The 27,686-nt window shown below is 36.6% G+C and overlaps 1 protein-coding gene across 3 annotated transcripts in view; it reads left to right on the top strand.

The window, feature by feature from the left end:
* Positions 1–27,686, top strand: part of ELP4 (elongator acetyltransferase complex subunit 4) — a 232,574-nt gene that overhangs the window by 141,970 nt on the left and 62,918 nt on the right. The window contains exon 10 of one of the 3 annotated variants that reach the window (XM_031942488.1): positions 18,141–18,268. The exons of the other annotated variants lie outside the window; for them this stretch is intronic. Coding sequence (XP_031798348.1) covers positions 18,141–18,257 — 117 coding nt within the window. The 3' untranslated portion in view covers positions 18,258–18,268. The remainder of the gene's footprint in view (positions 1–18,140; positions 18,269–27,686) is intronic. 3 annotated transcript variants of the gene reach the window in all.

Below are 27,686 nucleotides of genomic sequence, written 5' to 3' on the forward strand. Positions count from 1 at the left end.
CACCCTCCTCCCTTCTGCTTCCCTATATCCTCAATGTTCCTCAAGGCTTAGCTCCAACACCATCTCCTACATTAGGCTTTTCCTAATCTCCATAATCTGTATACCCAGAGCTTCAAGCACTGCCTGGCACATGCTAGATCTGAACTTCCAAAGGCCATGATCTCCCCCTGCATCCAGGGCCATCCCCAGGCCTCCTGATCTCTGTCTAGCCACTGGACCCAGATGGTTCTGGAGGGAAAAGTAAGGCAGGTGACTTTGCGCAGCCCTTCCTCACTTAAAGCCAGTCCACTCGCATGTTGTGGCATCCCCTGTCCGATGTCCCGGTCCTCTTCGAGAACAAAGGACAAACAACAGCCCCTGGCAGTTAATCAATGCATGCCGATTGATTTTCTCAGACTACTCTATATAGTTGAACAGACGGTCCTTTGTATTAGTCCATCAGCACCAATATCTTGACTGCACTTGGGTACTGAGCTAGGTCCCGAATTAAATAGGGGTAAGAGAGTGCGTCATCACTACAATGAAGCTGAAGTAGAATCCTTCTTAACGTTACTGTTCATTGGATGTCATATGCGTCCCAACTGTGTAATACCATTGCTTGTAAGTGATCATGATCAGGGGTCAGTAAAAGGCAGTGGAGAGACACAGGATGGCATGGATTGGCCACATCCACACGCCTGAAGCATTATAAGGATCATCCAGCAACTGAGATTGCCCAGATCTGCAGCCAGCTCTGTCTGTTCTACCAAGCTTCCTCTTCCCTCCACATAAGCCTAAGGTTTCATGAGCTGTTTTGGGCCCCATGTTAGCTGCACTGGCACAGTGGAGGGGAGAAAAGACCCAGAGAAGGTATCCATATTAGGGTGGTCCTCTGTGGAGGATTGATGCAGTAGCATGGACAAGATGAGATGGCAAGGGGAGAAAAGAAGGCATGCCTATCAGAATAGATCACTAGTCACCAAAATAATAATATAGTCATGCTACTGATCCATATTGAGTTTACAGGACACTAAAACTCATATCTCTTTTTCAAAGCCATCAAACCATGTGTTTCCTACTTTATATTTATGAAATTCAATTTTAGATAAAATGTAAAACTTTATCTTTATCCCTTTTAGATAAAGAGAACTCACCTCAAATTAAGCCAAAACCAACTCTAATACATTGTCATTGAGCAACTCCCTATATTCTCTAAGGCTACAAGTTGCAGAGTAGGTGTCTATATGGTCTGGTAGTTTCTTCACCAGTTCCTTACACCAATGAAATCACTTCTAATCTCCCCACCAAACCTCCCCCCAAAAAGTGTCCATATCATTGGAATTGATAATGCTTCTCTGTTCTCCCCCAGTCAGATCTCATATTTGGGGGGATAGATTTTATAATGGATGTTCACAAGTGACCATGATGGTGAGAGAACCAGAAACCATGTGTGTAGTGATCATTTGAAGCAATTGACTTTATTTAGCCCTGAGAAGAGAAGACTTAAGAGGATATGTTCTCCCTTTCTCTCCTCAAGTATCAGATTTGCTGTCCTGTGGAAAGGAGATTATGAATTGAATTGAATTAAGTTGAATTGAATTGTATAATGTCATGTATCCAGGCACCTAACCCAATAGCCATGTTTTCTGATTTCTAGAATACTACATTTATGGAAGGCTTGTTCACTTATAATCATGTTTTAGTTATTATTATCAGCTTTCTATTTCCCTCAAAAAGCCAGCTGCCAGTTGTCAAGGAAATGGTTTTGTACAACCTTTAATTCTTTCAAATTCTTTAAAGAGTGCCATTTATTGAGACCTTAACTCAACACTTCACTTGGATCCAAAAGCCTTAAGGATTAGAGACAATCCAGGCCAGTGAGTGAAATTTCAAGTGGCTTAGTTAAACAAGCTCATACAAAGGATTTCAATAATGCCTGTTTATATATGCCTTCATTTTAGTTTGTGTTATTAGAATATCTGTTTAGTATTATGTATGTGATAAATTTCAATACATGACTGAAAATGAATTTCCCAATACAGACATTATATTACCGAGCCTGCTAATTCTTTAAAGAAATTAAGAAAAAAATAATGAAGCCATGTTACACAGGTACTTAATATTTTTAATCTGTGTTAGTACTATGGTAATTAATGCTTATTTTATGCAAACTAGACTATATCTCTAACTGGACACATTACTGTCAAGAAAATATTACTTGTCTTAATTATCAGTAATGAAGCAGGGATAAGCTGCTCACTTAGATATAATATATCTAATGACCTTTTCAGCTAGAGGTTGTGATGAAAGGTATCAGTTTCACAAATTATGCTTCATTCAGCTTCTGGCCTTTGTATAGATTAATGTTTTGAGGATGAGTTTTAAAGTCAGGCATAAATTGTGTTTAGTGCTTAAAATTGATTTAGTGTCTTTCTTTTAGTACATCATTTTCTCTTTTATAAAAATGAATCTTTGCTCTAGTTTTATCTTCAAGCTTTAAAGGGGAAAAAAAAAACAGCCAGTGGTAAAAATCTAGGCATTTTTACCTACTCATTTTTACGACTACTTGATGGAAGTGATAATGACTTTTAGTATTTTTTTAAACTATGAAAATATACTTAGTGATTGAAGTATCCCTATTCTTATTATTGAATATAATTTAATAAACCTATTTATGTACCACAGAATTTAGCAAGATCAATATATTATTGTTTCTTCTAAATAGGCTTTTTTGACATGTCATAAAACCTATCTACTTTTGCTAGATTTTATGCTGTCTTTAATCATACTTGCCTGGTGGAGCCTGATAGATGTCTCAATGTAGTAGTGCTTCATTCAAAATAGAAACAGATGTCATTTCTGTTGGTCTCTAACATGGGCACCTGTACAATGGAACAGAATGTGAGATGCCAGCTTCTCTATTAGGACCTGAAGGAGTAGCTAAATGACAGACGCTAGGTCACATAGGTCTGGCTTGGTTCAGTACCTTCGGGGGAAATGCCACCCTCTGTGATAGTCCAAGCATAAAGCAGGGAATTTCATGAATTTCATCCTGTAAACTGGGGTTGAAAGTAAAAAAGATAGTGTACCACTAGTCATTATGTGGTCCAAACAGTATTGCTCTGACCTAACATTTAAAAGACTCTATAATTTATAGTCAGAGAATTCTTTTTTCGTTTTTTGCCTTTTATCCAACCACTGTCATTAATGACTATAGCAACAACGGGCTGAGCATTTAGATTTAGACTTAGGAATGTCTTTCTGCCATACTTTTTGGTACTTAGTAGTCACTCAGCAATCAATCAACAAGTATTTTTTTTTTTTTTTTGAGTCTCTGCTACATACCAGACACTGCACTATAAACACTGGAGACGTAGGGACCAAAAAAAAAAAAAAAAAAAAAAAAAAAAAATGGAAAGAAAGAAAAGAAAAGAAATAATCTTTACAAAAGTTTACATTTTTTCATGGAAGACAACAAGAGCATACCTAGTTATAGACAAAATAATCAAGTGGGACATGATGGAAAGTACTAAAGGGTAACAATCTACCTGTCCTTTTCCTCTTCTCTGTTCCTGAGTCTAGGGTTATCAAAATCAAAACTTTTATGATGTTCTGTTTTCCAAAGAATCTTCAGTGAACTTGATGTAGACACAGGAGACAGACAGCTTCTTTTAAAGGAGCTATTGAGGAATTGTTTTGTTTAACCAAGTCAAATCCTTTTTCTTAGTCAATAAACAATAACCAATTAACAGTAAATCAGTAAAGCATGGGATCTTATATTGTCTACTTTTTTCAGCTCATTATGTGAAGGTAAAGATGTGATACATTTTTAAAATTAATTTATTTTGACACATTGCTTTATGAATCATGTTGGGAGAGAAAGATCAGAACAAAAGGAAAAAACCATGGGAGAGGGGAGAAACAGAAAAAAAAAGTGACCATAGCATGTGTTGATTTACCTTCACTCTCCATAGTTCTTTTTCTGGATGCAGATGGCATTTTCTGTCCAAAGTCTATTAGGATTGCTTTGGATCACTGAACCACTGAGAAGAACCGAGTCTTTCAAAGTTGATGATCACACATTCTTGCTGTTATTTTGTACAATGTATTCCTACTTCTGCTTGTTTCACTCAGCATCAGTTCATGGAAATTTTTCCAGACCTTTCTAAAATCAGCTTGTTCATCATTTTTTATAGAATAATAATATTCCATTACCTTCATGTACCACAATTTGTTCAGCCATTCCCCAATTGATGGGCATCCACTTTTTTTCCCCAATTCTTTGCTACCACAAAAAGAGCTGCTACAAACATTTTTGTATATGTGGGTCCTTTTCCCTCCTATAAGATTTCTTTGGGATACAGGCCTAGTAATGGCACTGCTGGGTCAAAGGGTATGCACTGTTTTATAGCCCTTTGGGCATAGTGATCTGATCCATTTTTAATAATGCTTGTGAAACTCTGCTTCTTCCTAAATAACATCTTCACTGAGGATTCATATATAGATAGATCACTGTCTTGAAGACTTTTGCATATCTGTGAGAGTAAACATAGTTCAATAATTAGGTCATCTTTTGTCAGAATTGACACTCCAAGATTTTCTTCCTTGCCCTTTTGCATCTTCCACCCCTTTAGTTGGTTTCTCAACACTTTTATATCACTTGTAACATGGATCTCTTTTATATGTAATTGGTGCACCCTGACAGCTTTTGCCATTTTTGTTCTCTTTAATGTCATTTCTATTTCCTCTATAAGCCCATGTGTGACTGTGATGTTAAAGATCAGATGCAGGTCCATCTTTAATGGAGAAAACAATTCTTAATGGTTCTTACAGATATTTTCAATTTTTCTTTTGATTTCACTCCTCTTCCTATTTTCATCCTTGAGTGCCCTTTGGATTATTTTGCTTTTTTAACAGCTTCTCAAACTTTCTTTAAGCTGGCTTTACTTAACATTGCTTTTTCTCTACTTTATGAAATAATACTCATAATTATCTTTTATCTGTCACAAGGTTCTAGAAAGAAGCTTAAATATTAATCTTATTTTGTTGTGGGCAACCATGTCTTTCCGTTGGAAAGTAAATCAAATATTTGCTAAGATGTCTTCTAGACATTTTTATTTTCTTTGTTTTGACCATTAATTTTTAACAAATTTTTGAATTAAATTTACTTGTAGTAATTGTTGTCATTTCTCTCCATTTTTCTTTTTTATCTTCAAAACTCGTTTCAATAACTCAGTGTTAAGTCATTTTAATTGTGTGTCATATCTTTTTCTTATTCTTCCCTATTGTTTCTGATTAATTCTGATCTTAGCTCTGATGACTCAATACTCTTTTCTATGTAAAGACACCAGGCCCGGCATTAACTCCCACATTAATACCAAATCTTTTCCTGTCAAAATATAATCCATTTTGTTCTTTTTTGGTGCTTAACCATATTAAAGATATATTTTTTATTTTGCATGATTTCTGGGTAATTTATAAGTCTTTGACTTTTCAATCCTTCTTCCTGAACTAGGTTTTCATATGTGTGCATGTGTGTTTGTATATACCTCTATATCCCCATCCTTACTTTTTCCCACCTTTGCAATGAAGTCATCAAGTGTCACAATACATATACATATATATATATATATATATATGTGTGTGTGTGTATATATATATTAGATTCAATTTGAAAATATTCAACAAGGTCTTCATAGAATTTCTCTGCTGCTTCATCTTCAGCTCTTCATATTGATGCATCTTACAATTATTTTCATGGTCATCTTTTTGTAAGTAATCATCATTAGTAATGAGGTGTGTGATGGCCAAATACCGCATGAGATAAAGTCCTTTGTTGTACCTGGACATATAAGCCACTCTGCCAGCTTTTTTTGTGTGTGTGTTGCTTCTTCAAAGAGTATCTAATAGCCATCCTTTCATTGACTGTAACCTCCTTATTCTGATTTCACATACACAAGAATGTCAAGATTGAGGTGATTCAGCTCCTCCAACCACAGGGACACTTGTCTGTCACTGCAAGAATATCAGATTTTAAATCTAATGGTTAAATTGAAATTTTTAACTGTCTCTAAAAATTGTAATTCTTTGTAACTTTTATCTTCATTTCCTATTATTCTGCCCCTGTTACTGTAGAAGTAGACTAGGAGGGATGCACAGAATTAAGGGCTATTTTTTCTATTTTCTTTGTTTCTCAAATTGCCAATGTCTTCCCAACCCCTCTGCGTACGCGCACACACATGTTATGTTTTCTGAATGCCCTTAGGAAGATGACTGACTTATTCTTGGATTCTTAATTTTCCAAATTTACAACTGATAGTCTATTTTTTAAACAACTTTGTTTAACAAAAAAGAGTAATTTCAGGGGCAGCTAGGTGGTGAAGTAGATAGAGCACCAGCCCTGAAGTCAGGAGGATCTGAGTTCAAATTTGGACTTGGACACTTAACACACTTCCTAGCTGTGTGACCCTGGGCAAGTTGCTTAACTCCAATTGCCTCAAGAAAAAAAAAAAAAAGAGAGAAAGTAATTGCAGTTACCCTTTATGCTGTTAATTTTTATTTCTTTGTTTCCATATATAAAGCAAAATGAGAATATAAACTCTTGGCTTCCGAGCCTGTGTGGTATATAAGTTGGCTGCCTCCCTTTGTAAAAAATGATTGAAACCTCAAACAATACATTTCTCAGTGTGCCTTCCCCACAAAAAACACAGACTGAGCTTTCCAAAATATCTCAGTTTTTTCTGACATGAATTATCAGTTTGGATATGCTATAACTTATTAAGGTCTCAACATCTTTCCTTCAATTCTGATTCATTGGGTTTGGTGGGATTTTTTGTTTTGTTTTATTTTGTTTTTTGTAATTTTCATTTTCAATCAGGATTCAATAGAGAGAGCACAAGTGCTGAAAAACTGTGCCATTAAAATGGTCTATGAACTTTAAAAGTTGAGAATGACTGCCAAGTCACCTCAAACCAAGATTTCATTGACCTTCGTTAGTATACTTCTACTCAGAATTTTTTAAATTCTTTTAAAACATTTTTATTTAAAGATAAATGCACATGGCCAGAGGAGCAGTTTCCCAAACTGGTCACATTTTCAAACAAAACATGCCCTGGCATTTGAACAGCTGTTATATCAAAATCAGGTTTGAATACTATTGTTTAACCTTCCCAGCTGTAGCGGGGGTGGTTTGTTACCCTGATTTGGTACAAAATATGCATAGTATATTTCAATTTGAAAGTTTAAACACATATTTGTGAGGGTTAGACCGATAAATTCTGGTCATATGATACTATTTTAGGTAAACATTATCTTTCTGTGAGCTGTTTTATTGTTCTTAACTATATTGGATGTTTATGCATATTTTAACTAATTCAGAGTCCTGTAAAACTAATTTTCTTCAATGCACATCCTTTTTAATTTCTTTGCTAATAGTGAACAAGGAAATATTTTTAGGAAGAGTCGTGTGTGTATATATATGTGTGTGTGTGTGTGTGTGTGTATACACACATATATGCACAAATATATGTGTGCATGTATGTATTATTATAAATAAGGAGTGCAACCTGGGAAAAACCCCTCTCCCCTACATTTCAGTCTGTTTGGTTCTCTTATCCTACAAAAGATCAGCTTGTGGTGTGGAGGCTCTATGTGGTTAAAAAAGATGCTTTGATTTTGAAAGATGAAGGAAGGGCATGTGACCTATGTCAATAAAGTCACGTCAGGTGTAGATACAACAAACATGGAATTGTTCAATAAGTCTTAAAAGCTGGGAGCTTCTCTTCTTCCCAAGCTGGAAAGAGGTAAAGGAAGCCCAGCAGAGGCAGAAAGAAAGCTTCGAGTGCTTGTGACCACCCAGGGTAGGGAAGGCAGAACATCGGGGTCATAGAGGAACCCCCCAGAGTCAGGCGAAAAGACTGCCGTACCCCACCACCACCAACTTCCCCTTCTTCCCTCATGCTTCCGGGATAGCAGGGGCGGGAGGGGGGGGGGGGGGGAGAGTCCCCTTTGTTAGCCGCCTGCCCGCAGAGCTGCCTTTCTCCCCTGTTGCTACAGATGTCTCTCTCCAGGCCAGCTGTCTCTGCCCTCGCCCCATGGCTTCTATGGCTCCTGAGCTCCTGAAGGTCTCTGCCACTTCCGGGTAACAGGCTCCTGCTCCTCTCTTTCACATTGGAGTTTGGCCTACTGGGAAACCATGCGAAGTTTAAATGTCGCCCTAAAAAATGTTAACAAAAGCATGTGGTATTCCAGACAACACATTAAAATGCTCTTCCTTTTTCAGCATATGGCTCGACGTAAGTTTCTAGTTTCTATATAGAATAGCCAAAGATTGAATAGAAGCTAATAGTTACCGCAAAATGAACTACTAACAAACTGAAGAAACCTGGCTCTTTCTTTTGTTCTCCCATCCCTTCCGTTGCTGGTGGCCTCCTTCCCCAGCTGCCTTTTATTTAATAATCTATTTTTGCATTTATTCTGCAGCACAGAGATGGGGTAGTGGGTTAAGCAACCCAAGATTCGAGAAGATCCAAGTCCCCCTAGGGCCTCAGCTAGCTCTGTGACCTTGGGCAAGCACAACTTTGTTTTGCCAGTTTCCTCATCTGTAAAATAAGAGTAATTTGCAGGGTTCTCACAAAGATTAAATGAGATAATATTTGTAAAGCACTTAGCACAATGCCTGGCATACAGTAGGTGTCAAGTAAGTGCTAATTATTTTTCCATATGAACTTATATAAATTCATGTTTTCTCCCCAGTAGAATATAATCTTCAGTAGAAATGGTTTCATTCTTTGTACTTGTATTCCCAGTGCCTGGAACATAGTAGGCATTAAATAATTATTTGTTCAATTATTAATTGGTTCTCAGAGTTAATTAGTTCTTATGGAGTAGGGCTTCTTAAACTTTTTCCACTTGTATGCCCTTTTCCTCTGAGAAATTTTTATGTGACCTCAGGCATATAAGAATATAAAATAAGAGATACAAATCAAACATATGTTGATAATAAATCATAATTTTTCAATCCCCACCTTCAATTATGAAACTTCATGTGGGATCTCTAACCACACTTTAAGAAGTTGGGTTTTAGAATACCTCCATCTTGATTTTGCCATAAGTAAATGAAATTGTTTTTATGTGTGCAGGAGTATGTTTGAATGCCTTAAATTTCGTATTAAGTGACTGGTATCATTATTTCATGTGTTTTCATTTAATTTTGACAGTAGACATTCTCAGACGTAATACTCTGGATTTATATAATTCTAATTAACTAAATGATAACCCTTGAGAACAGAAGAATGAATTCTATCATAATGAATTTACTTATTGTTCTCTATTATTGATATTACTATTTGATATTTAACCTTAACATAACATAGCCTTATCAATTTTAAAGGGAAGCAGTATGCTTTAGATTGTTGGAACCATAGAATACTTTAGCTGAAAGGGTACATAGAAATAAGAAGGCGAGAGGGAGAGAAGAGAAAGGGAAAGAGAAGGAGGGGGAGAGGGAGAGACAGAGAGAGAGAGAGATTGAGACATTGAGTTACACCTTCGGAGGCTACATTAACAATAGTAAGGTCCCCAAAGGGGTAACTGCTAACTACTGTTTTCTATTACTACTAGTTGTGGAGTGGAAGAGGGCAGGCAGGTATCCTCTGAGTCTGTCCTCCTAAAATTATAGTTAACAAACCCCAACCCATGAGCTTAACTTTAATACCAGATCGTAGCTCAAAGCAAAGCGCTTATTCACGTCACGTCCCTAAAATCTGGGTTGTATTCTCCCACAACTCTACAGAGTATCCACACGAAGAGTGGGCACCAACTTCAGAGACCTTGGTAACAAGGCAGAAAACGTGGTCAGGATGAGCCGTCCCTCTCATATCTTGTGTGCCCGTGCTGGGCGCCACATTTTATGAAAGGACCCTCAGATTTCAGAGAAGGGCAGGATGAAGGCTGGAGAGCCTCCGTGGCCATCTAGTCCACCCCTTTTTGAAAGGCATCCCTGACAGGAGGACCCCTGACCTCTGCTTGGAGACCTCCCAGGTCTTGTCTCCTCCTGAGACGATTGCAGTTCTTGGAGCTCTCGGCTGCTTTTCCTGTCATCAAGTCTACATTTTCTCTCCGTAACTTGGATCTATAGCTCCTGGTTTTGTCCTCTGGGACTAAAGACACAAAGCTTACTCTTTCTTCCACATGACAGTCTTTCAAATCCTTTAAGACAGCGTCCCAGCCTGCTGAGTCTTCCCTTCTCCAGGCAAAATATCCTCAGTCTTTGGATCTGTCCTCAGGTGACAGAGACACAAGGCTCCTCATGCTCCGGGTCGTGTTTTTCTGGATGCTACAGAACACAGAGATCCCTCTGTGGTCTGACTTCAGGGAGGGGACCCTGGCACAATCAGGTGCCCAAGAGTACAGTGGTTGTCTTGGCTGCCCACCACAAAACTGACTCTTGTTGGGTCTTCAGTTGTTTTTTAGACCATCACCCCTGTCACCCAGGCTGGGAGTGAAGGACTGCTCTGGATCCCACTCCTGCTTTAGCAGAGGAGCATTAACCTGCTGCATTCTGACCTGGGCTGCTTCTCCCCTCTCTCTTCTCCTGTCAAGTCCCCAGATCTTGTTTAGAAAAACTGTTATTTCACCCTGTTACTACCTTCCTATACTTAGGAAGTGGATTCTCTGAACTCAATGTAAGATTTTCCATGTCTTTATTGAATTTCATCCGATTAAATTCTTCCCAATACTCCAACCTTTCAAAATCTTTTCACATCATTGATTTCATGGTTTTCAGTCAACTGCAAATTTGATAAGCATGCCATCTATACCTTCATCTTACTCAATGATAAAAAAAAAATACTAGAAAACATATGAGATAATCAATCAAAGGGAAATGGGGACATTTAACCTGAAGAAGAGAATACTTAGGGGCAAAATAATAGCTGTTTTGAAATCAAGAGATGACAGAAGGAAGAGACTTCATGGACTCAGAAGGTAGAGCTAGGCTAAGAACTGGAATTAAAGTTAGATGCCCATCATTTAGAAGATGCTCAAACTTACTACAGTATATGAATATAATGGAATATTATTGTTCAATAAGAAATGAAGAAAAGATCAAAGCATGGAAAGATGACACAAAGTGAAATGAGGATCCCAGAAACAATATGGAAGACTGCTTCCTAAAGGGAAAGAATTTCAAAATTAATCAAAAGTAGATGCGGTGAAATCATAAGGAACACACATGGCCCCAATTTTTAAAAAAATTAGATACCCCTTACCCTGCTATGTTGCAGAAGGTCCTCAAGTGTGAAATACTGCATGTATATATATACATATACATATATATATATATATATATATGTATATGTATATATATATAGATAGATAGATAGATAGATAGATATGTATGTATTTACCTTAAAATATATTGTTTTTACTAGGAACAGGGAAGGATGCTGAGAAAAATGTGTCAATGTAGAAAACAAAAGATAGCAATAAAAGTGTATTCTTTTAAAATAGAAGGCAAAGCTGGGAACAGAGAATGAGCCACAAACAAGTTATAACTGCATGTTGTAAATCTTCCTCACCATTAGAGCTGTTCACAAGTGCAGTGGGCTGCCTCCTGTCTTCATAACTTACAATCTTAAAGGAGTTGGCTAGTTGACCTCTGCAACCATAGATATTTATCCACTTAACCTCTGTGGTCTTAATTTCCCTCTCTACAAAAATGAAAGTATTGGAGTAATTAAGTATTCACGGGATATTCACCAAGGTCTCTTTCAACTCAAAAAAAAATATCCGATGTTAAATATACATTTTAATAAAAACTCCCTTACTTACAATTGCTTTCAAAATACAACTTTGTATTTCAGAGAAGGCAGATCAGCAATTCATTTTAAAAGTATGATATCATTAGAGAGTTGTTTAGTATTCTGAGAAGTTAATGACCATGATCACACACCTCATTCTGTGTATATCAAATTTATTATTGTTCAGTCGTGTCCAACTCTCCATGATCCCATTTTGGATTTCCTTGGCAGAGATATTAGAATGATTTGCCATTTCCTTCTGCAGCTTATTTTACAGATAAGAAAACTAAGGCAAACAGGATGAAGTGACTTGCCCAGGGTCACACAGTTAGTAAGGGTCTAAGGATGGATTCAAACTTGAAAAAATGAATGTTTCTGACTCTGGACTTGCTGCCCATGTATATTAGAAGAAGGACTTAAACACAGGTCTTAGTGTGTCTGGTCCTCTACCATACCATGTCGGTTCTCCCTATTTTTAAATGGAGAACTAACCAACGTTTTGAATGTGTGCTAAGTTACATAGCAAGACTGTTGAATGACACAGTCACCAGACTGGATAGAAAATATCTTAATCTGTTTCCTCACACAGATGTCGATGTAGGCAGTTTTCACTTATATCCAGGGAAGGCAATTCCATAAACTCTCTTGATAAAATGATCTAGAGTTTCACATTGTAGTTGTTTAAAGGTAATCTAAACAAAATAATTCCATCTATAAAAAGTAATAATAGTACTGAGAACTGGTCGAATTTCTTTCCTTTTGGGTACCACACCCAACCCTATCGATTTCTGTACAGAAAGTCTAGGAATAGTGTGAGAAACCAAGATGCCAAAAACAGAAGCACTAGAAAATAATGACAATGTTATGAAAGAAAATTAAGCACATTTGGTATACCGCATATATATCCAAAAGTAAAATCCAAAAAGTATTTAGCACTCTGTGGCACACTAAGCATTCAAATTCAAGCCATTGGTTTATTTCTGAAATCTGATATGACCAATATCATAAAGTTTGATTATATTTTTATGGCCTGGGCCATCTGTGCATTTGCTCTACTCACAGTAGTCATATAATATTCAAAAAGTAATGCATTTAGTTCACAATGTAGTCCTCTTAATAGCAATCATCAAGATGAATTATCCTAGGAGATTTGAAATCTTGTCGTAATTTGCAGCTTAAATCTATTTGAAAATATAAATATTCAATATAAAAAGCTCATTTGAGGACTTTTTTATTTAAGATAAATCTCAGCATTTGTGAAATAGATATTTTATGCATATTGTTTAATTAATAGTTGCAGCCTAAAGCCTATGTTTCTGTGTGTAAAAATCTGGATCATAGAAGTGCTTCTTTTGAAGTTAATTCAACTCCCATGTATCCTTTTTATCTTATTGATTCAGCTGCCTAGATTATTGATTGAGATACATGCAGACAAGAACTACCCCTTGAACAAGCTTTGACTTGCTACTTTAGGAAACATTTCTTCTGTTGCTATAGTGTCATATTTTAAGGGCCCTCAAATAATATTAGACTGCTTCAAAGTTCACCCATAAGTTCAGGTCTTATTTCCTTTGCAAAGTTAAGAAAATTCTAATCTGTGCGTCCCTAAAATTTTAACTAGTTAGAACCAAGGAATGTACATCATTATTTTGGAGTATTTACATTTTTACTATAAAACTATTTCCCCTCTTACAAGTTAAATATCCAGTATTGTGTATTTATGAAATTATACTTAAATACATTAATAGAAATTCTGTCTCAGTGCATTCAGCACCCTACTGCAAATGCCAGTTAATCTAGGACTTTATTTTACTAGATATAATCTTTTGAGAATAAGATTTTATTCACAGTATGCATTAAACTACCTCTTCATAAGAGGGAGGAATTCACTGGATTTGATATGTGATTGTATTACTTTACTTATTTTCTAAGCATCTTTATTGTGTTATTTATTCTTCTGCAAATATGTCTACTAATGACCATCTTCATTTTAGGATTATCTGGTAAGAATTTAGTCTACAATATAAAATATATTTTTTAAACAATTTCATCAAACTCACTTTTTTCCCCCTCCTTGACATCTTTTTGCAGCAATATAGGAAATATTCCATTTTGTCAAACTAATCAATACAATACAATACAAAACCTTTATTCAACATCTACTATATAATACACCAGGCACCATGCTAAGTGCTAGGGATACAAATGAGGAAAATTAGATCAGAACTTCCCCTCAAGGATTTTACAGTCTAATGAAGGTAAATAGCACACAAAAGGAAAGTGAGAAGTGGGGACAGGGAGAAGTCATCTGAGTCATCACAAGGGAGCTCCTAGTAGAGAAGGAACTCTATGGGGCTCATATGGTAAATCCAGTTCTCTCCATGGGTCTTCTATGCAGTTAAACAAATAGGCAGTCCATGTGATTCCAGAAGTTTCTAGCATGTACAAGGGACATATGTTATTCTGTCTTGGATCCCATTTTAACACTCAGGGAATAATAGATCATTACGTTGGTGCTCAAGGTCTACAGTTTCTAGTCTAACTAAGCTGTTCCTCATCTCAGAGGCCCCTTTCAGCTTTAAAATAGCTATAATTATTCAATTATGTTAAGGGATGTAGTAAAATATTCTTCAAGATATAATTCATAAAATTCAAATTATCTGCAAATAGATTGGCTGTATTTTGATTATCTGAGTGAGAGCTTTCAAATTCCTCTGTTCAATATTATTATTTCATTTGCTTTATTAAATATTTTCATTTATAAAGGATATTTCTTGACTGCAACCCATCAGAAACTGAAAAAGCCTCTTTAAAATACCCTGATGGATCTGTGATCTCAGTGTGGAGGTCCTTTCAGACATAAATCCAAATCTTCCAAGCAGACCGTTCCTTTCTTGGCTCCTGTCCATGGCTTCCTATAAGATCCCCACAGGAGCCCTGCCTTGCCTTCTCTTGACATAGCTGGGATACCAATGAAGCATGTGAATTGCCCATCAATTATAATCTTATTCTTATTATCTCTCCAAACTGTCTTCCTCTCTCATATATTTATTTTATGATGTCCTTTACCAACCTTCTCGTTTGCAATTTCTTTCTTCTATAATGTGTTGTTGATTGCTCATATCCTAATGTATATCTTTTAATTGTCTTATAAGTGACATACACTGCCATTTCTTCAAACACTCTAGTTCCATGATTTATGACCATACAGCAAACTTAAACTTGTAACTTAAAACAATTACTTACTTGCCCCAGTGAATATAGGAGCTCAAAATGTAGAGAACCTATTTCCTATTTATTTAAAAATTCAGCTTTAGTTTAGGAAATGATACCATTGTATTGGAGCTTAAGCTAGGTGAGCTTGAATAGTTTTCATTCATTTAAAACAAACTCTTCCATTATGCATTTAGCATTTAGTTCAGTATATCATAAATTTTCAGAATATCAGACATAACTACATCCAAGTATAAGTACAGTTTTACAAATATAATTTTCACTTATTTGCTTGCTTAGATTATTGTAACCTGTGTTTCACTCCATTAGCTCAATTACGTACATCTTTTAAAATGTTCAACAAAAGTTTATCCTGTCGAGAGCATCCACCAGAATTTCATGTCTAGCACAAGTAATAAATCAGATTTTTGGAGAAAGGTGATTTGGCATTATTCCAGAAAGTGATTTGGTATTATTCCAGCATTCTATCCAATACCCAAGAAAAATTGTTAGTACTATAGTACCAAGTAATTACTTTAAAATGTAATGTGCAACTTTTCCTTCAATCGGGCACCCCTGTTGCTTTTTAATTTTTTTAATAGTCAGGCATTTATTTATTTCTTCCTTTTATCCTCTCACTACTTGGGCAGATGGAAGCAATCCCCTTCTAACACATAAGTATAGTCAAACAAAAATAAACTCCGATATTGGTTATTGGTCAAAAATATGTGATTAATTCTGCTTCCTGTTATGAGATGGTTAGCCTTTTTTGTTTTTGCGATGTTGATGTTACAGTATAAATTATTCTCCTGGTTATGTTAACTTCACACTGAATCAGTTCAAAAAGCATTCCCACATTCTCTGAAAAAGTCTCTTTAAATCATTTTTCTTGACACAAAATTTTCCTACATATTTATGTACTACAATTTTTCAGTTTTTATTCAATTAATGAGTACTTCCTTATTATTCATTTCCTTATGACTACATGTGTGTGCAAGTATACATGTATGTATACATTTATAAGCACTAGAAATACACATATATTTGTATAATTGACAATTTTTTTTATCTCTTTCAGGGACTTTGTGAAGGGACACACAATTTAATTAACTTTTGAGATATAGCCCTAAAATGGTTGGACCAATTCACAGCTCTACCAATAGTACATTAATGCTCCTTTTTTCATGAAGTTCCCCTAACCTGTGTCATTTCCCTTTTTGTCAACTTTTGACAATCTGAGTTTTGTACAGTAAAGCCTAAGGGTTACTTTCATTTATATTTCTCTGATTGTTGGTGTTTTAGAGAATTTTTTGACATCACTGTTGATAATTTGGATTTCTTCCTTTGAAAAGTGTCTGTATATATCCTTTGACCACTTAACAATAGGGAAATGGCTCTTTGTATTAATTTGAATCAGTTCTTTGTCTCAAAACTCTGAGTTCAGTTGTAGACTTTAATAGACTAGAAGTTATTAAACAGACTAAAAACTATTAAAGTTTAAATTATTATGCCTTTATGAAAATACTAAATAGACTAAAGTAGTCCATTTAAATAAACTAAAAGCTATTAAAGCTCTGAGATATACTGCACATCTTAGACTTTTATCAGAGAAACTTGCTGTAGACATTCTTAAGTTTCCATTCTAATCTTAGCTGCATCCAATCTACACTCTCTTCTTTTTTTTAATTTTATTTTTTCCAATTAATAAAAAACCATATTCTCTTTCTCCTCTACTGAAAAAAGAAGCATAACTCATATAATAAATACACATAGTCAGACAAAAAAAATCTCCTGAATTGATTGTCATAAGACAAACAGCATATTTCCTTATAAGTCTCCTGGAATCATGGTTACTCATGAGTTACTTACTGAATCATTGATTAATCAGAGTTTCCTGACTTTTTTTTTATAAAGAAGAATATGATTTGATGTGGTCTGCTTTTGCCTCTCTTTTCTTTCTGTTCTCAAAGCTTAATCACAATTGCTTAGTCTTTCTTTCCTTGTAAACCCTTTTTCATAATCCAGCATTTGTTTTGTTTATTCCTAATAACCTCTCTCTTTTATTCCCCAGGTTTCTTTCTCCCCTTTCCCTCCTATTTCCCTATTGATTTAAATGTATTCTTTTTTTTTAAATAACTTTTTATTTTCAAAGTGCATGCAAAAATAGTTTTCAGTTATCATTCCTTGCAAAATCTTGTGTTCCAAATTTTTCTCCCTTCTTTCCCCCCACCTCCTCCCCTAGACCACAAGCAATTCAGTACAGGTTAAACATGTATAATTCTTCTAAACATATTTCCACTATTTGTATTTCTTTATTTAGTTCTGTGTGTATTCTTCATTTCCTTGAACAATTCAGGAGAAAATGAGGTACAAAAGTCACTCATTCCTCCTATTCTTTCCTATATATTTATGTAATCTTCACCCAAATAATTTCACACAGACACATATACACGCGCGCGCACACACACTCTACTCTTTCACCCCTAATGTATTCCTTTTTCCTTCCTTTCTTTCTCTTTTTTGTGATCATCAAAACTATTCCCAGAGCTTCTGTCTTATGTATTCCCTTTATGATCCCTACTGATGATAGGGTTTTAAGGGAACACATGTGTCATCTCCCATATTAGAAGGTAAACATTTTATCCTACTTAGTCCTTTATGTTTGCTCACTCATGTTTACCTTTTTATGTTACTCTAAAATCCTGTGTTTGTATTTCAGAGTTTTTATGTAGCTCTGGTCTTTTTTATCAAGATTGCTTCAAAATCCTCTATTCCATTAAAGGTTCATTTGTTAACCTGTGGGTTTATACTCAGTTGTGCTAAGTAAAGTGTTCTTGACTATAAGTCGAAATTTTTTGGCTTATGAAACATCATCTTCTAAGCTCCCTGCTTTTTTTAAAGGTACAATGGCTGCTAAATCTTGTACCATCATGATTATGATTTCTCAGTTTTTGAATTCTTTCTTTCTGGCTGTTTGCAGGGTTTTTGTTTGTTTATTTGTTTGTTTTATTTTTTAATTGAAAGACCTGTATTTTGGCTATAATATTTCCCAATTATCTTTTGGGATTTTGGTTGGGGAGTGTAAACTGGAGTTTTGCTGGAACTTGAGGCCGTGCTCTATGAATTTCCCATCTCTGCCATATGCAGGTACATGATAGCTGTTGGATCCATCTTTGTTGGATCAAGATTTCTCAGAAGATTCTTTCCAACATATTGCCCATCATCTATCAGCAATGTCTTTTCAGAAGAACTGGCGAAGTATGAAGTCACTGAAGGTGTGGGACCTGTTACAATCTTAAACACTCTCTGTTGTAACTCTAGCTAGACATGAGCATGAGCCTGTGTATGTATACAAACCCCTAGTCTTCTAGTTCTCCAGCTCCTAGCATTCAAGGCAGCAAAGGACAACACTTGTAGAAAAGGGACAAAAAGTTGGCTGTCAGTGATATGTCTAATGTACCTCACCAAGAGGGTAACAACTCGGAGACTTGGGGGGTTGGAGCTTGCACTTGAGCCAATCCGTGAAGGGGAGCCAGGTGTTCCAGGGAGGGGGGGAGGCCTTTCAGACCTTGAGGAGCACCTCTGCAGGAAGTTATTCCAATCATCTCAAGGCCTAAATCATCATAATGGTTGTATGGATTAGTATGTCAAAAAATATTAGTATTAGTAAACTACTTAGTATTAGTATGCATACTTATTAGCATTACATACATATTAGTATTAGTATACATACTTAATATGTCAGAAAGACAGGAGAAAAGACCCAGGGTAACACAGTACTATAAAGACGAAGGGAAGAAAAAAATCCAGGGGAGGGATGTAGTGGCTGTAGACTATGTCAAAAGCTAAAGAAGTAAAATAGAATGAGAATTGAGAGTAAGCTACTGGGCATAGAAATTAAGAGATCACTGGGCCTGTATCCCAAAAAGATCACAAAGAAAGGAAAAAGACCCACATATGCAAAATTGTTTAGGTCCAAGGAACTGGAAAGTGAATGGACGCCCATCATTTGGGGAATGGCTGAATAACATGTTATATGAATGTTATGGAATATTATTGTTCTGTAAGAAATGACCAGCAGGATGATTTCAGAGAGGCTTGGGAGATGGATGTAGCTCTTTTCAACAGTGAGGTGTTTCAGGCCAGTTCCAAAGATCTTGGAGATGAAGAGAGCCATCTGCACCCAGAGAGAGACTGGGGACTAAGTGTGGATCACAATATAGAATTGTCACTTTTTTGTTGTTTGCTTGCATTTGGATTTTTTTCCTTTTTGATTTGATTTTTCTCGCATAGCACAAGATTTCCACAGTTGTAGAAATACATATAGAAAAATTGCACATTTGGCTTACTTGCAATCTAGGGGAGGGATGGGGGGAAAGGGAGGAAGAAAAAAATTTGGATCACAAGGTTTTGTTAGGGTGAATGCTGAAAACTATGTGTGTATTTTGAAAATAGAAATCTTTTTTTAAAAAAAAAAGGAATTAAAAGATCATATGTGATCTTTAAGAAAGTTTCTGTGGAATAGTGGTACACCTATTGCAAGTGGTTGAAAAGTGAGAGAATGTGTGCAAGTGAAGGCAAGTCACTATATATGACCTAGGAGTCTGGCTATAAAGGGGAAAACAAATATGGGATAGCAGCTTAAGGGCTATCAAGGTCAAGGAAAGATTCTTAAGAATGGCAACAACTGGGCATAGTTATAAAAGATAGAGACCATAGTAGCCAGTGGTTAAGGAGAAATGGTGATGAGAGATGTTAAGGGAATGATCAGGAAGACAATCCTCCCAGAAGAATCAGGAAAGGCAGAGATCAAGATCACAACTAGAAGTCTGCCTTTCTAAGGGCAAGAACCATCTTCTCCTGAGAGACCAAAACAAAATAATGAAGAATAGAAATGATGTGAAAGGCTCTTACACTGCAGAGAAAATAGGAGAGAAAATCTGAAATCTCCTCGGTTAATTAAAAGTAAGATCCTAATGGAGGGAAGGACATAGCATAGGAGAATTGGGGGGAAAAATGTTGTGGATAGCTGCTGTAGAAAACAGTGTGATAGGATCCCTCAAGAAAAGATAAAAGGGGGAAGCTGGCTGGTGTAATGGACAGAGCATCTGAATTCAAGAAGGCCTGAGTTCAAATCTAGTCTCAGACATTTAACACTTCCTGGCTGTGTGACCCTGGACAAGTCACTTAACCCCAATTGCCTCTGAAAAGAAAGAAAGAAGGGAAGGAAGGAAGGAAGAAAGAGAGAGAGAGAGAGATTGGGAACATGACAGAGAAAGGACAGCTGCTCACCCAAGCACTCCTTCAGACCCTTCAAACACCCCTAAATAATGCCATGAAACAATTCCTGAAGCAACTGCAGAACCCATAAAAGGACAGGATGAAATAATTGTCCAATCAAAGACAACTTAAAAGGTCAGCAAAGGTCTGTTGCAATTTTGGCGAGAGTGCACCGGCCAGTGCAAGACCCACCAGCACAGCCCCAGTCAACCAGGGGCAGGCCTTGGGGGCTCCCAGAGCTCTCAGCCCACAGATTGTAAGGGCGACAACAACTGGTCAGGAGATTACTGGAGATTACTGGTCCTGGGAGCGGGATCTGGGGCTCTGCCCAGACTCTGATCTTGGTCGCAGTCCTGGGGAGCAGTCCCAGGGCAAGGAGCAACTCCGGCACCTCAGCACTTGAAGGCTGCAGGAACAGGGGCTGTCCTCACTGTTCCAGGGCAGAAGAGAGTGCTTGTGGTCCAGGAGAGTAGTCAAAACACCTCTTCTTAGAGCACACCATCTTAATAGAACTGAAAACAAAAACCCTGAAGCTAAGATAGAGCCCTACTTTAATAAAGGTAAAAAGTCAAGAAATAGTCTGGGAAAGTGAGCAACAAAAAACCAACAAACAAAAACAGGCCACAGGAAGTTACTATGATGACAAGAAAAGCAACATACTCTCAGAAGAAAATAGCAAAATCAAAATTCCTGCATCCAAAGCCTCCAAGAAAAATATGACTAGATCTCAGACCCTAGAAGAGCTCAAAAATGATTTTGAAAACTAAATAAGAACGGTAGAGGGAAAATTAGGAACAGAAATAAGAAAGATGCAAAAAAAATCATGAAAAATAAGGCAACAGTTTGGTAAAGGAGACAAATACGTACATACATACACACATTACTGAAGAAAATCTTAAAATCTAAGAACATTTTAAAAGAAAAGAAAGACTAGACCAGGTAGTGATTTTTTTTTCAAAAAGCCAGTGGGGAGAAAAATGCTATAAAAAGCAGAATTGGCCAAATGGAAAAAAGAAGCACAAAAATTCACTGCAGAAAAAATTCCTTGCAGTTGAATGAAATGAATAGATAGTATGAGTACAGATGAAACCCAGCATTTATTGATTATTTAAAAAACATATTTTACCTGTTGTAGAGCAAATCACCACCTGACAGTAGCTCATCCAGAGGATATGTGCCATATATATATATATATATATATATATATATATATATATATATAGTCATATAAGATAGCTTGGAAAATGCAACCAAAGTAAATGCATCAAAAAGTTGATTTAAGAAACTGAGTTGAAATCCGACCCCAGACGTTTAATCCTTTGTGACCCTTTGCCTCCAAAGGTCTCGATTGCCTCCAAAAGAGGTGAAATAGAGACGAATTGTTAATATCAAAGGATTGTGGGATCCTAAATTCCGAGTTATAAGAGGTTTTTAGGTCATTACTTCCACCCTCCTCATTTTACTGGTGGGGAAACTGAGGCACAAGGCAGTGAAATGATATCTGCAACGTTGCACAGCTCCCAGGGGTCTCTACACTGTACTGCTGAGCTCACCTTCTAAGCGTAAGGAAAAGCTTCTTTACAACCTCCAGCCTCAGCATTCAACAGAAGTTGTTCTTTCCAGGGATCTCTTAATTGCCGAGTTCTAATGGCCTTTCCTCATTTGTTGCCCTTGACCTTTCCCCAGGCTGACTCGTCCCCTCCTCCCCTGGAGTCTTGCTCTTCTCTACCTTTCTGTGATCCTGCTTTCTCCAGGTTCTCCTCCCACCTGTGTGACTGCTCCTCCTCAATTTCCTTTGCTGGACTGCAGTATGTCCATTAACCAGGAAAGTCCTTCGGGCCTCCATCCGGGGCCTGCTCCCTTCCCTCTGTCCACTGTCTCTCCGTGATCACATCAGCTGAGAGGCTCAGCCAGGACAACCTGCGTCCAGTCAGGAAGACTTGAGTTCACTCTGTGTGATCCTGGGCTCGTCACTTTTCCTCTGGCCGCTTTGGCTGCTTTGTTGACAAAATGAGGGTAGTAACTACGCCTACCAAAAGATCAAGTTACCCAGCAAAGCACTTTGCAATCCTGAAATTGCGATGTGAATGCTAGCTACTGACATGTCCAAAACAGAATTCATTATCTTTTCCCCAAAATCTGCCTTTCTGTCCACTAACCCAGCCCCTGTCCAGGTGCAGGCAGAACAGTGTGACCCTGGACCTCCTCTGGACCCCTGCAGTTGTCTTCTGGCACTCTCTGGGCCCTGTCTCCTCACTCCAGTCCATCCTCCACTCAGCTGCTCTAGTTGACATTTAAAGCCCTTCAGAGTCTTGACTCCCTCCTGCCTGGAATCTCTCTCTCTCTCTCTCTCTCTCTCTCTCCCTCCCTCCCTCCCCCAGCTCCGCTCCCATTCCCTACCACTACTACTACTAGTGCTCTACTTCTGAGATTACCTTTCTTTTATGCTATGTATATCTTGCAGGTACAGCTATTTTTATGTTGTTCCTCCTTAGAATATGAATTTCCCGAGAGCAGGAAAAAACCGTTTTTACCTCCCTTTTTTTTGCATCCTTGACATTTAGCATAGGAAGTGCCTGATGAACATTATTGATTGCGTATTATCCTGTGGCACATATCTCTTTCTGAGAATTCCCAAATAAGAGTAACTCGCCCATTTCTTATCCTTATCCAATCATTCAGTAAAGTCATAATTTATATTAAGCAAGCACTCCCTTAGTTACCTAAGTGCTGGGTGACCTTCATCCCTATGCTCCACCGGAATGTGGTGATGCTAATATATTTTAGTTGCCTTTTCTCCTATTCTCCCCAGGTAAAACAAAATTATATTCGTGAATCCTAATAGTGCTTCATTGGTGTTCTATTAATTATAACTTGATAGGTAAACATGTTTGAAAATAGAAGTTAGAAAAGATTTTTCTTAAATATTTTAAATAAGCCTTTATCACATTGTTCTGAGTGATGTCAAATAAAATTTTCATTTAAAAAAGATTTTAGTTAGAATTTAATCTTTGAAAATATTAATAACAGCTTACAGCAGGTAAGCTATAAAATAACACTGTATGCTGTCTATTTAGTTTCTGGTTGAAAAAGCACAGCAGTACTTTAGTTCATTACCTTTGAAAAAAACAGTAACAAGATAATACAGCTGCCTCTGATTAAGATGTAAATTCTTTCTAATTAGAATGTAAATTCTTACATTTAAATGAAGACATCAATTGTCAGGATGCCATATGATATCTCATTCCACCTTGCCTGAATGAAGCCCTCACTGCTCATCTATGGCACTAAAATAGTTTTGCAATCCCTTTGTTCTCTGATTCTTGTAATATTCTCTCTTCATGTTCCCTTTTCACATTGCTTTTGTTTGTTTTCCCCCTTGCATCTGATATTGTTGTGCCTTGGGATTTTGCAGAAATTTGGAATGAAAATTGAGTTCAGTCAGTGCCAGTATTTGCTTGTGCCTCAATTACTTCTGCTGAATTTTCCTCAATGCAAATCAGGCAGGTTGCATACAGTGGTGCATGTATTTGAAATAATTAATTTTCCGTAAAATGATGGATCAAGTCCAATCAACCTTCATGAAATCTAAATAATAGAATAGAGAATTAGAAATTAATTAACATTTTGTGTTGCTGATACTTTATTATATAGTATAAACTAGCAGTGATAACTTTGGCTGTTCTAACTTTTTCTTTATCAAACAATGGTAACCTTCTGCCTCAGTCATTTCCTGGCACCTAGCCTCTAACAAGAATTTCTGCTTTAAGAATATTTCCTAACATTAAAAAAAAAAGACTTTAAAGAATAAGGGCTATAAACTGGTATTGTTGTTGTTGATGATGATTCATATGTTAAATGATGTGTGGTACTCCATACCAAATGATAGTCCCAGCTCTTTAGATAATGTGTCCTTGACCATCGGATTTTAAAATACCTGGATACATTGGGTGAATAGTGGAGTGCTAGAACCTAGCATCAAATAAATCATCCTCTCATGTTGAGCTTTTTCACTGTGATAGAAGCAAAGATAGATACATATGTACATATTATACATACATAAATATGTCTGCATATATACATTGTGTTTGTATATACATACACATATATGTACATACATACATAATTATAGAGAGGGAGAGAGGGCTATATAGAAGTATGGAAATTCAAGAATTTGAGTTAGAGGATAACTTGGTCCATCCTCTGCATCTCTCTAAGGAAGAATACAACTTCCATTGGTATTCCATTGCAGTATTTAACAATCCACCATGCAAAATAAATATAAGGAGTTTTGCTTTCAGAGACTTTGAAAACTAGTTGAGAAAGTAAGATATGCATGCATGAAATAAGAGCTCAATAGAACAAATATATTAATGTCATCTTACATGGTTCAGACTTTGTGGTAGAGCTTCCAAGGAGAGCATTGAGTAGTAAAATAAGAAATCAAAAAGTACATAGACCTTAAAAGATTTGTAGAGTTTACAGGGGCAGGATGAAGAAATAGAAATGTGAGACTCTATGGGGAATGGAGTAAAGAATATCATGTGCAAAGGTGAAGGGTTAGGAAAGATTATGGCTCTTTGGGGGATAATGAAGAGAATGGATCGCCTAGAGAAGATCCATGTTGGGAAATAGTTGGAAAAAAGGTTGGATAGTGAACATGAAACCAGATATATGAAAACAGTCATCATTATCTTTTCCATCATAGTATTTGTGTACTCTTTAAAGTTGGCACAACACTTTATAGATGTTTGATTTGATTCCTGCAACATCCTTGCAGGATGTTGCTCCTGTTATCCTCACTTTACAGATGAAGAAGCAGAGGCCAGAAGAAATCAAATGATTCAGGCAGATTCACACAGCTAGTCAGTGATTTTGAGTCATGTCAAACTCCCCGAGACCCTGTGTGGAGTTTACTGGGCAGAGATCAGAGTGGCTGGACATTTCCTTCTTCAGTTCATTTTACAGATGAGGAAACTGGGACAAATGGGCAGGGTTCCCCAGCTAGGGAGTGTCTGAGGCCAGATTTGTAACTCGGGAAGGTGAGCCTTCCTGACTCCAGGCCCAGTACTCGATCATCTAGATGTCATCTGGCTCCCCGAGATTCATAGGATTTGCTTAATAAATGCTTGTGGACTGATTTGAGTCTGGTCTTCTTGCCTTCAAGTCTGATGCTGTCTCCTAAGCCACCTAGCCACCACTTGTGCACTTTTAAACAATAAGTGAACGTGGAGTAGAGAAATAAATCTTACTTTATGTGTAACCAAAAACCTCTTGTATTTCAAGTAAAATCAAGTAAAATCCGTTACTTCTTATTCTCTAACCATGTTTGCACATATTCCTTGACTTCTAAATGTAGGATCCATTTCAATTCTTAAAGTCTCGTTTATAAGGAAACTACTTATTACATATAATGTGGAAAACCAAAGCCATATAAAAATGAATGTTAGTGATATGTTAGAAAAGATGTAAACATTATAATAATGTGCTTGTGTATTCTTTGCCTAATATAGAGCAGAAAAATATCACTTATTAATCCAGCCACCTGGAAGCTTTGAAAATTTAACTAGTTTCCACATCTGTGATGTTATTCTGTCACTTTTCATGACTGTTAATAAATAGCTTATTTTTTGTCATATACACAACAGTGACAAAAAGCTGACTTTGCTGTCTTGGAAATGAATCATTGTTCTAATTTGGGACCAATTCACAGAGTTGTTAACAGCTAGAAGGGACCTTGAACCCAAGATATCTGATTCTAGATCCATTGCTCTTTCTACTACTATTCCCCTCCACTTCTCAATTATAGTATTTCAGTTGACATATTTTTTAAAAAATTTTGCCAGAATGTTAAAATGATGAATTTTAAATGGCCAATATTTGTTGTCTTATTTCAACTGCTTGAAACTGTGAACTGTGTAATTTCATCTTTGCATCTAAGGAATCTTGCAAGTGCTTAATAAATATGTATTGAATTGCTGGTACCAAGATGGCAGAGTAAGGAAGGAACCCTCTGAAGCCCTTCAAAATTCCCCTCCAAAAAAACCATACAAATCAAAGCTATCTATAGTCATATAAAAAAGTAACGATTGATTAGAGAAATGCAAATTAAAACAACTCTTAAGGTACCATTTCATACCTATTGGTTTGACTAGAATGAAAGAAAAGGAAAATGATAAATGTTGGCGGGAGTGTGGGAAAATTGGGACACTAATGCAATGTTGGTAGAGTTGTGCACTGATTCCACCACTTGGAGAACAATTGAAAAACTGCTTGTTCATATACTTTGCCCTTTTATCAATTAGGAAATGACTTATATTTTTATAAATTTGACTTAATTCTCTATTTGAGAAATGAATCCTTTATCAAAGCTATTCTACCCGCCCCCGCCCGCCCCCCCCCCCCAATTTTCTGCTTTCCTTTTAATTTTGGTTGTACTGGTTTTGTTTGTGCAAAACCTTTTTAATTCTACATAACTAAAATGATCTGTTTTTACATTACGTAATACTCTCTGTTTCATCTTTTGTCCTAATCAGGCAATAATATTTGTCAGTCACTAATAATGTGCTTTTGCAATTATGAAGAAGTGTGAAACTCAATTCTTATCCTCTTGAAAACTATCATCTAATTAGAAGAGATGAAAGGTAAACATATATTTTTTAAAGTAGTGAATCATACTAGTTAGTTAGCAAACTATAAATCCTATATAAATATAAATCCTAAATGTCTGGTCTAGACAATACATTTAGAGGGAGGAGAGCTTACAATTAGCCTCGTATGCCCTGTCATCACTACAAACATGGGATTCATGAATGTAACAGAAAACACTTTCATCCACCTTGGTTTGTTTTCTGATAAGTCTTAAGAGCATCCCTCATTCACCACAATTCCCACTTCTGCCATAGTTGATAACTGATGAAAAAAGGGAATTTTTTTTAAAGCTCTGTACAGATGCATGGGAGGAGAAAGTGAGAGAGAGAGAGAAAGAGAGAGAGAGAGAGAGAGAGAGAGAGAGAGAGAGAGAGAGAGAGAGAGAGAGAGAGAGAGAAAGAGAGAAAACCAGCAGCTCATCCATAATTTCAGATCTACAGCTAGACATCCAGGCAAATGAAATCAGCCAGCAAAGATCTATCTACTCACTGACTGTTGAATGTATTGTATCTCTAATTAAAACTCTGGTTACTGACATAGTGGGCAATGCAGTAAGAAAAACATACAAATAAAGCAATGAAAGGAATAATCTAGTTTGAACTTGTTGGTATTTTTTACTATTGTCTATTCTGAATCTATTTTCTAGGTCAATTTTTTTCCCATGAGGTATTTTCCATCTTCTTTCATTTTTTTCATTGTTCTGAATTAATTTAGTTGATTATTGATGTCTCATAGAATTACTTACCCAAATTTAATTTTTAA

Source organism: Sarcophilus harrisii, chromosome 6, assembly GCF_902635505.1.
Source record: "Sarcophilus harrisii chromosome 6, mSarHar1.11, whole genome shotgun sequence".
In the NCBI taxonomy this organism is placed as follows: Eukaryota; Metazoa; Chordata; class Mammalia; order Dasyuromorphia; family Dasyuridae; genus Sarcophilus; species Sarcophilus harrisii.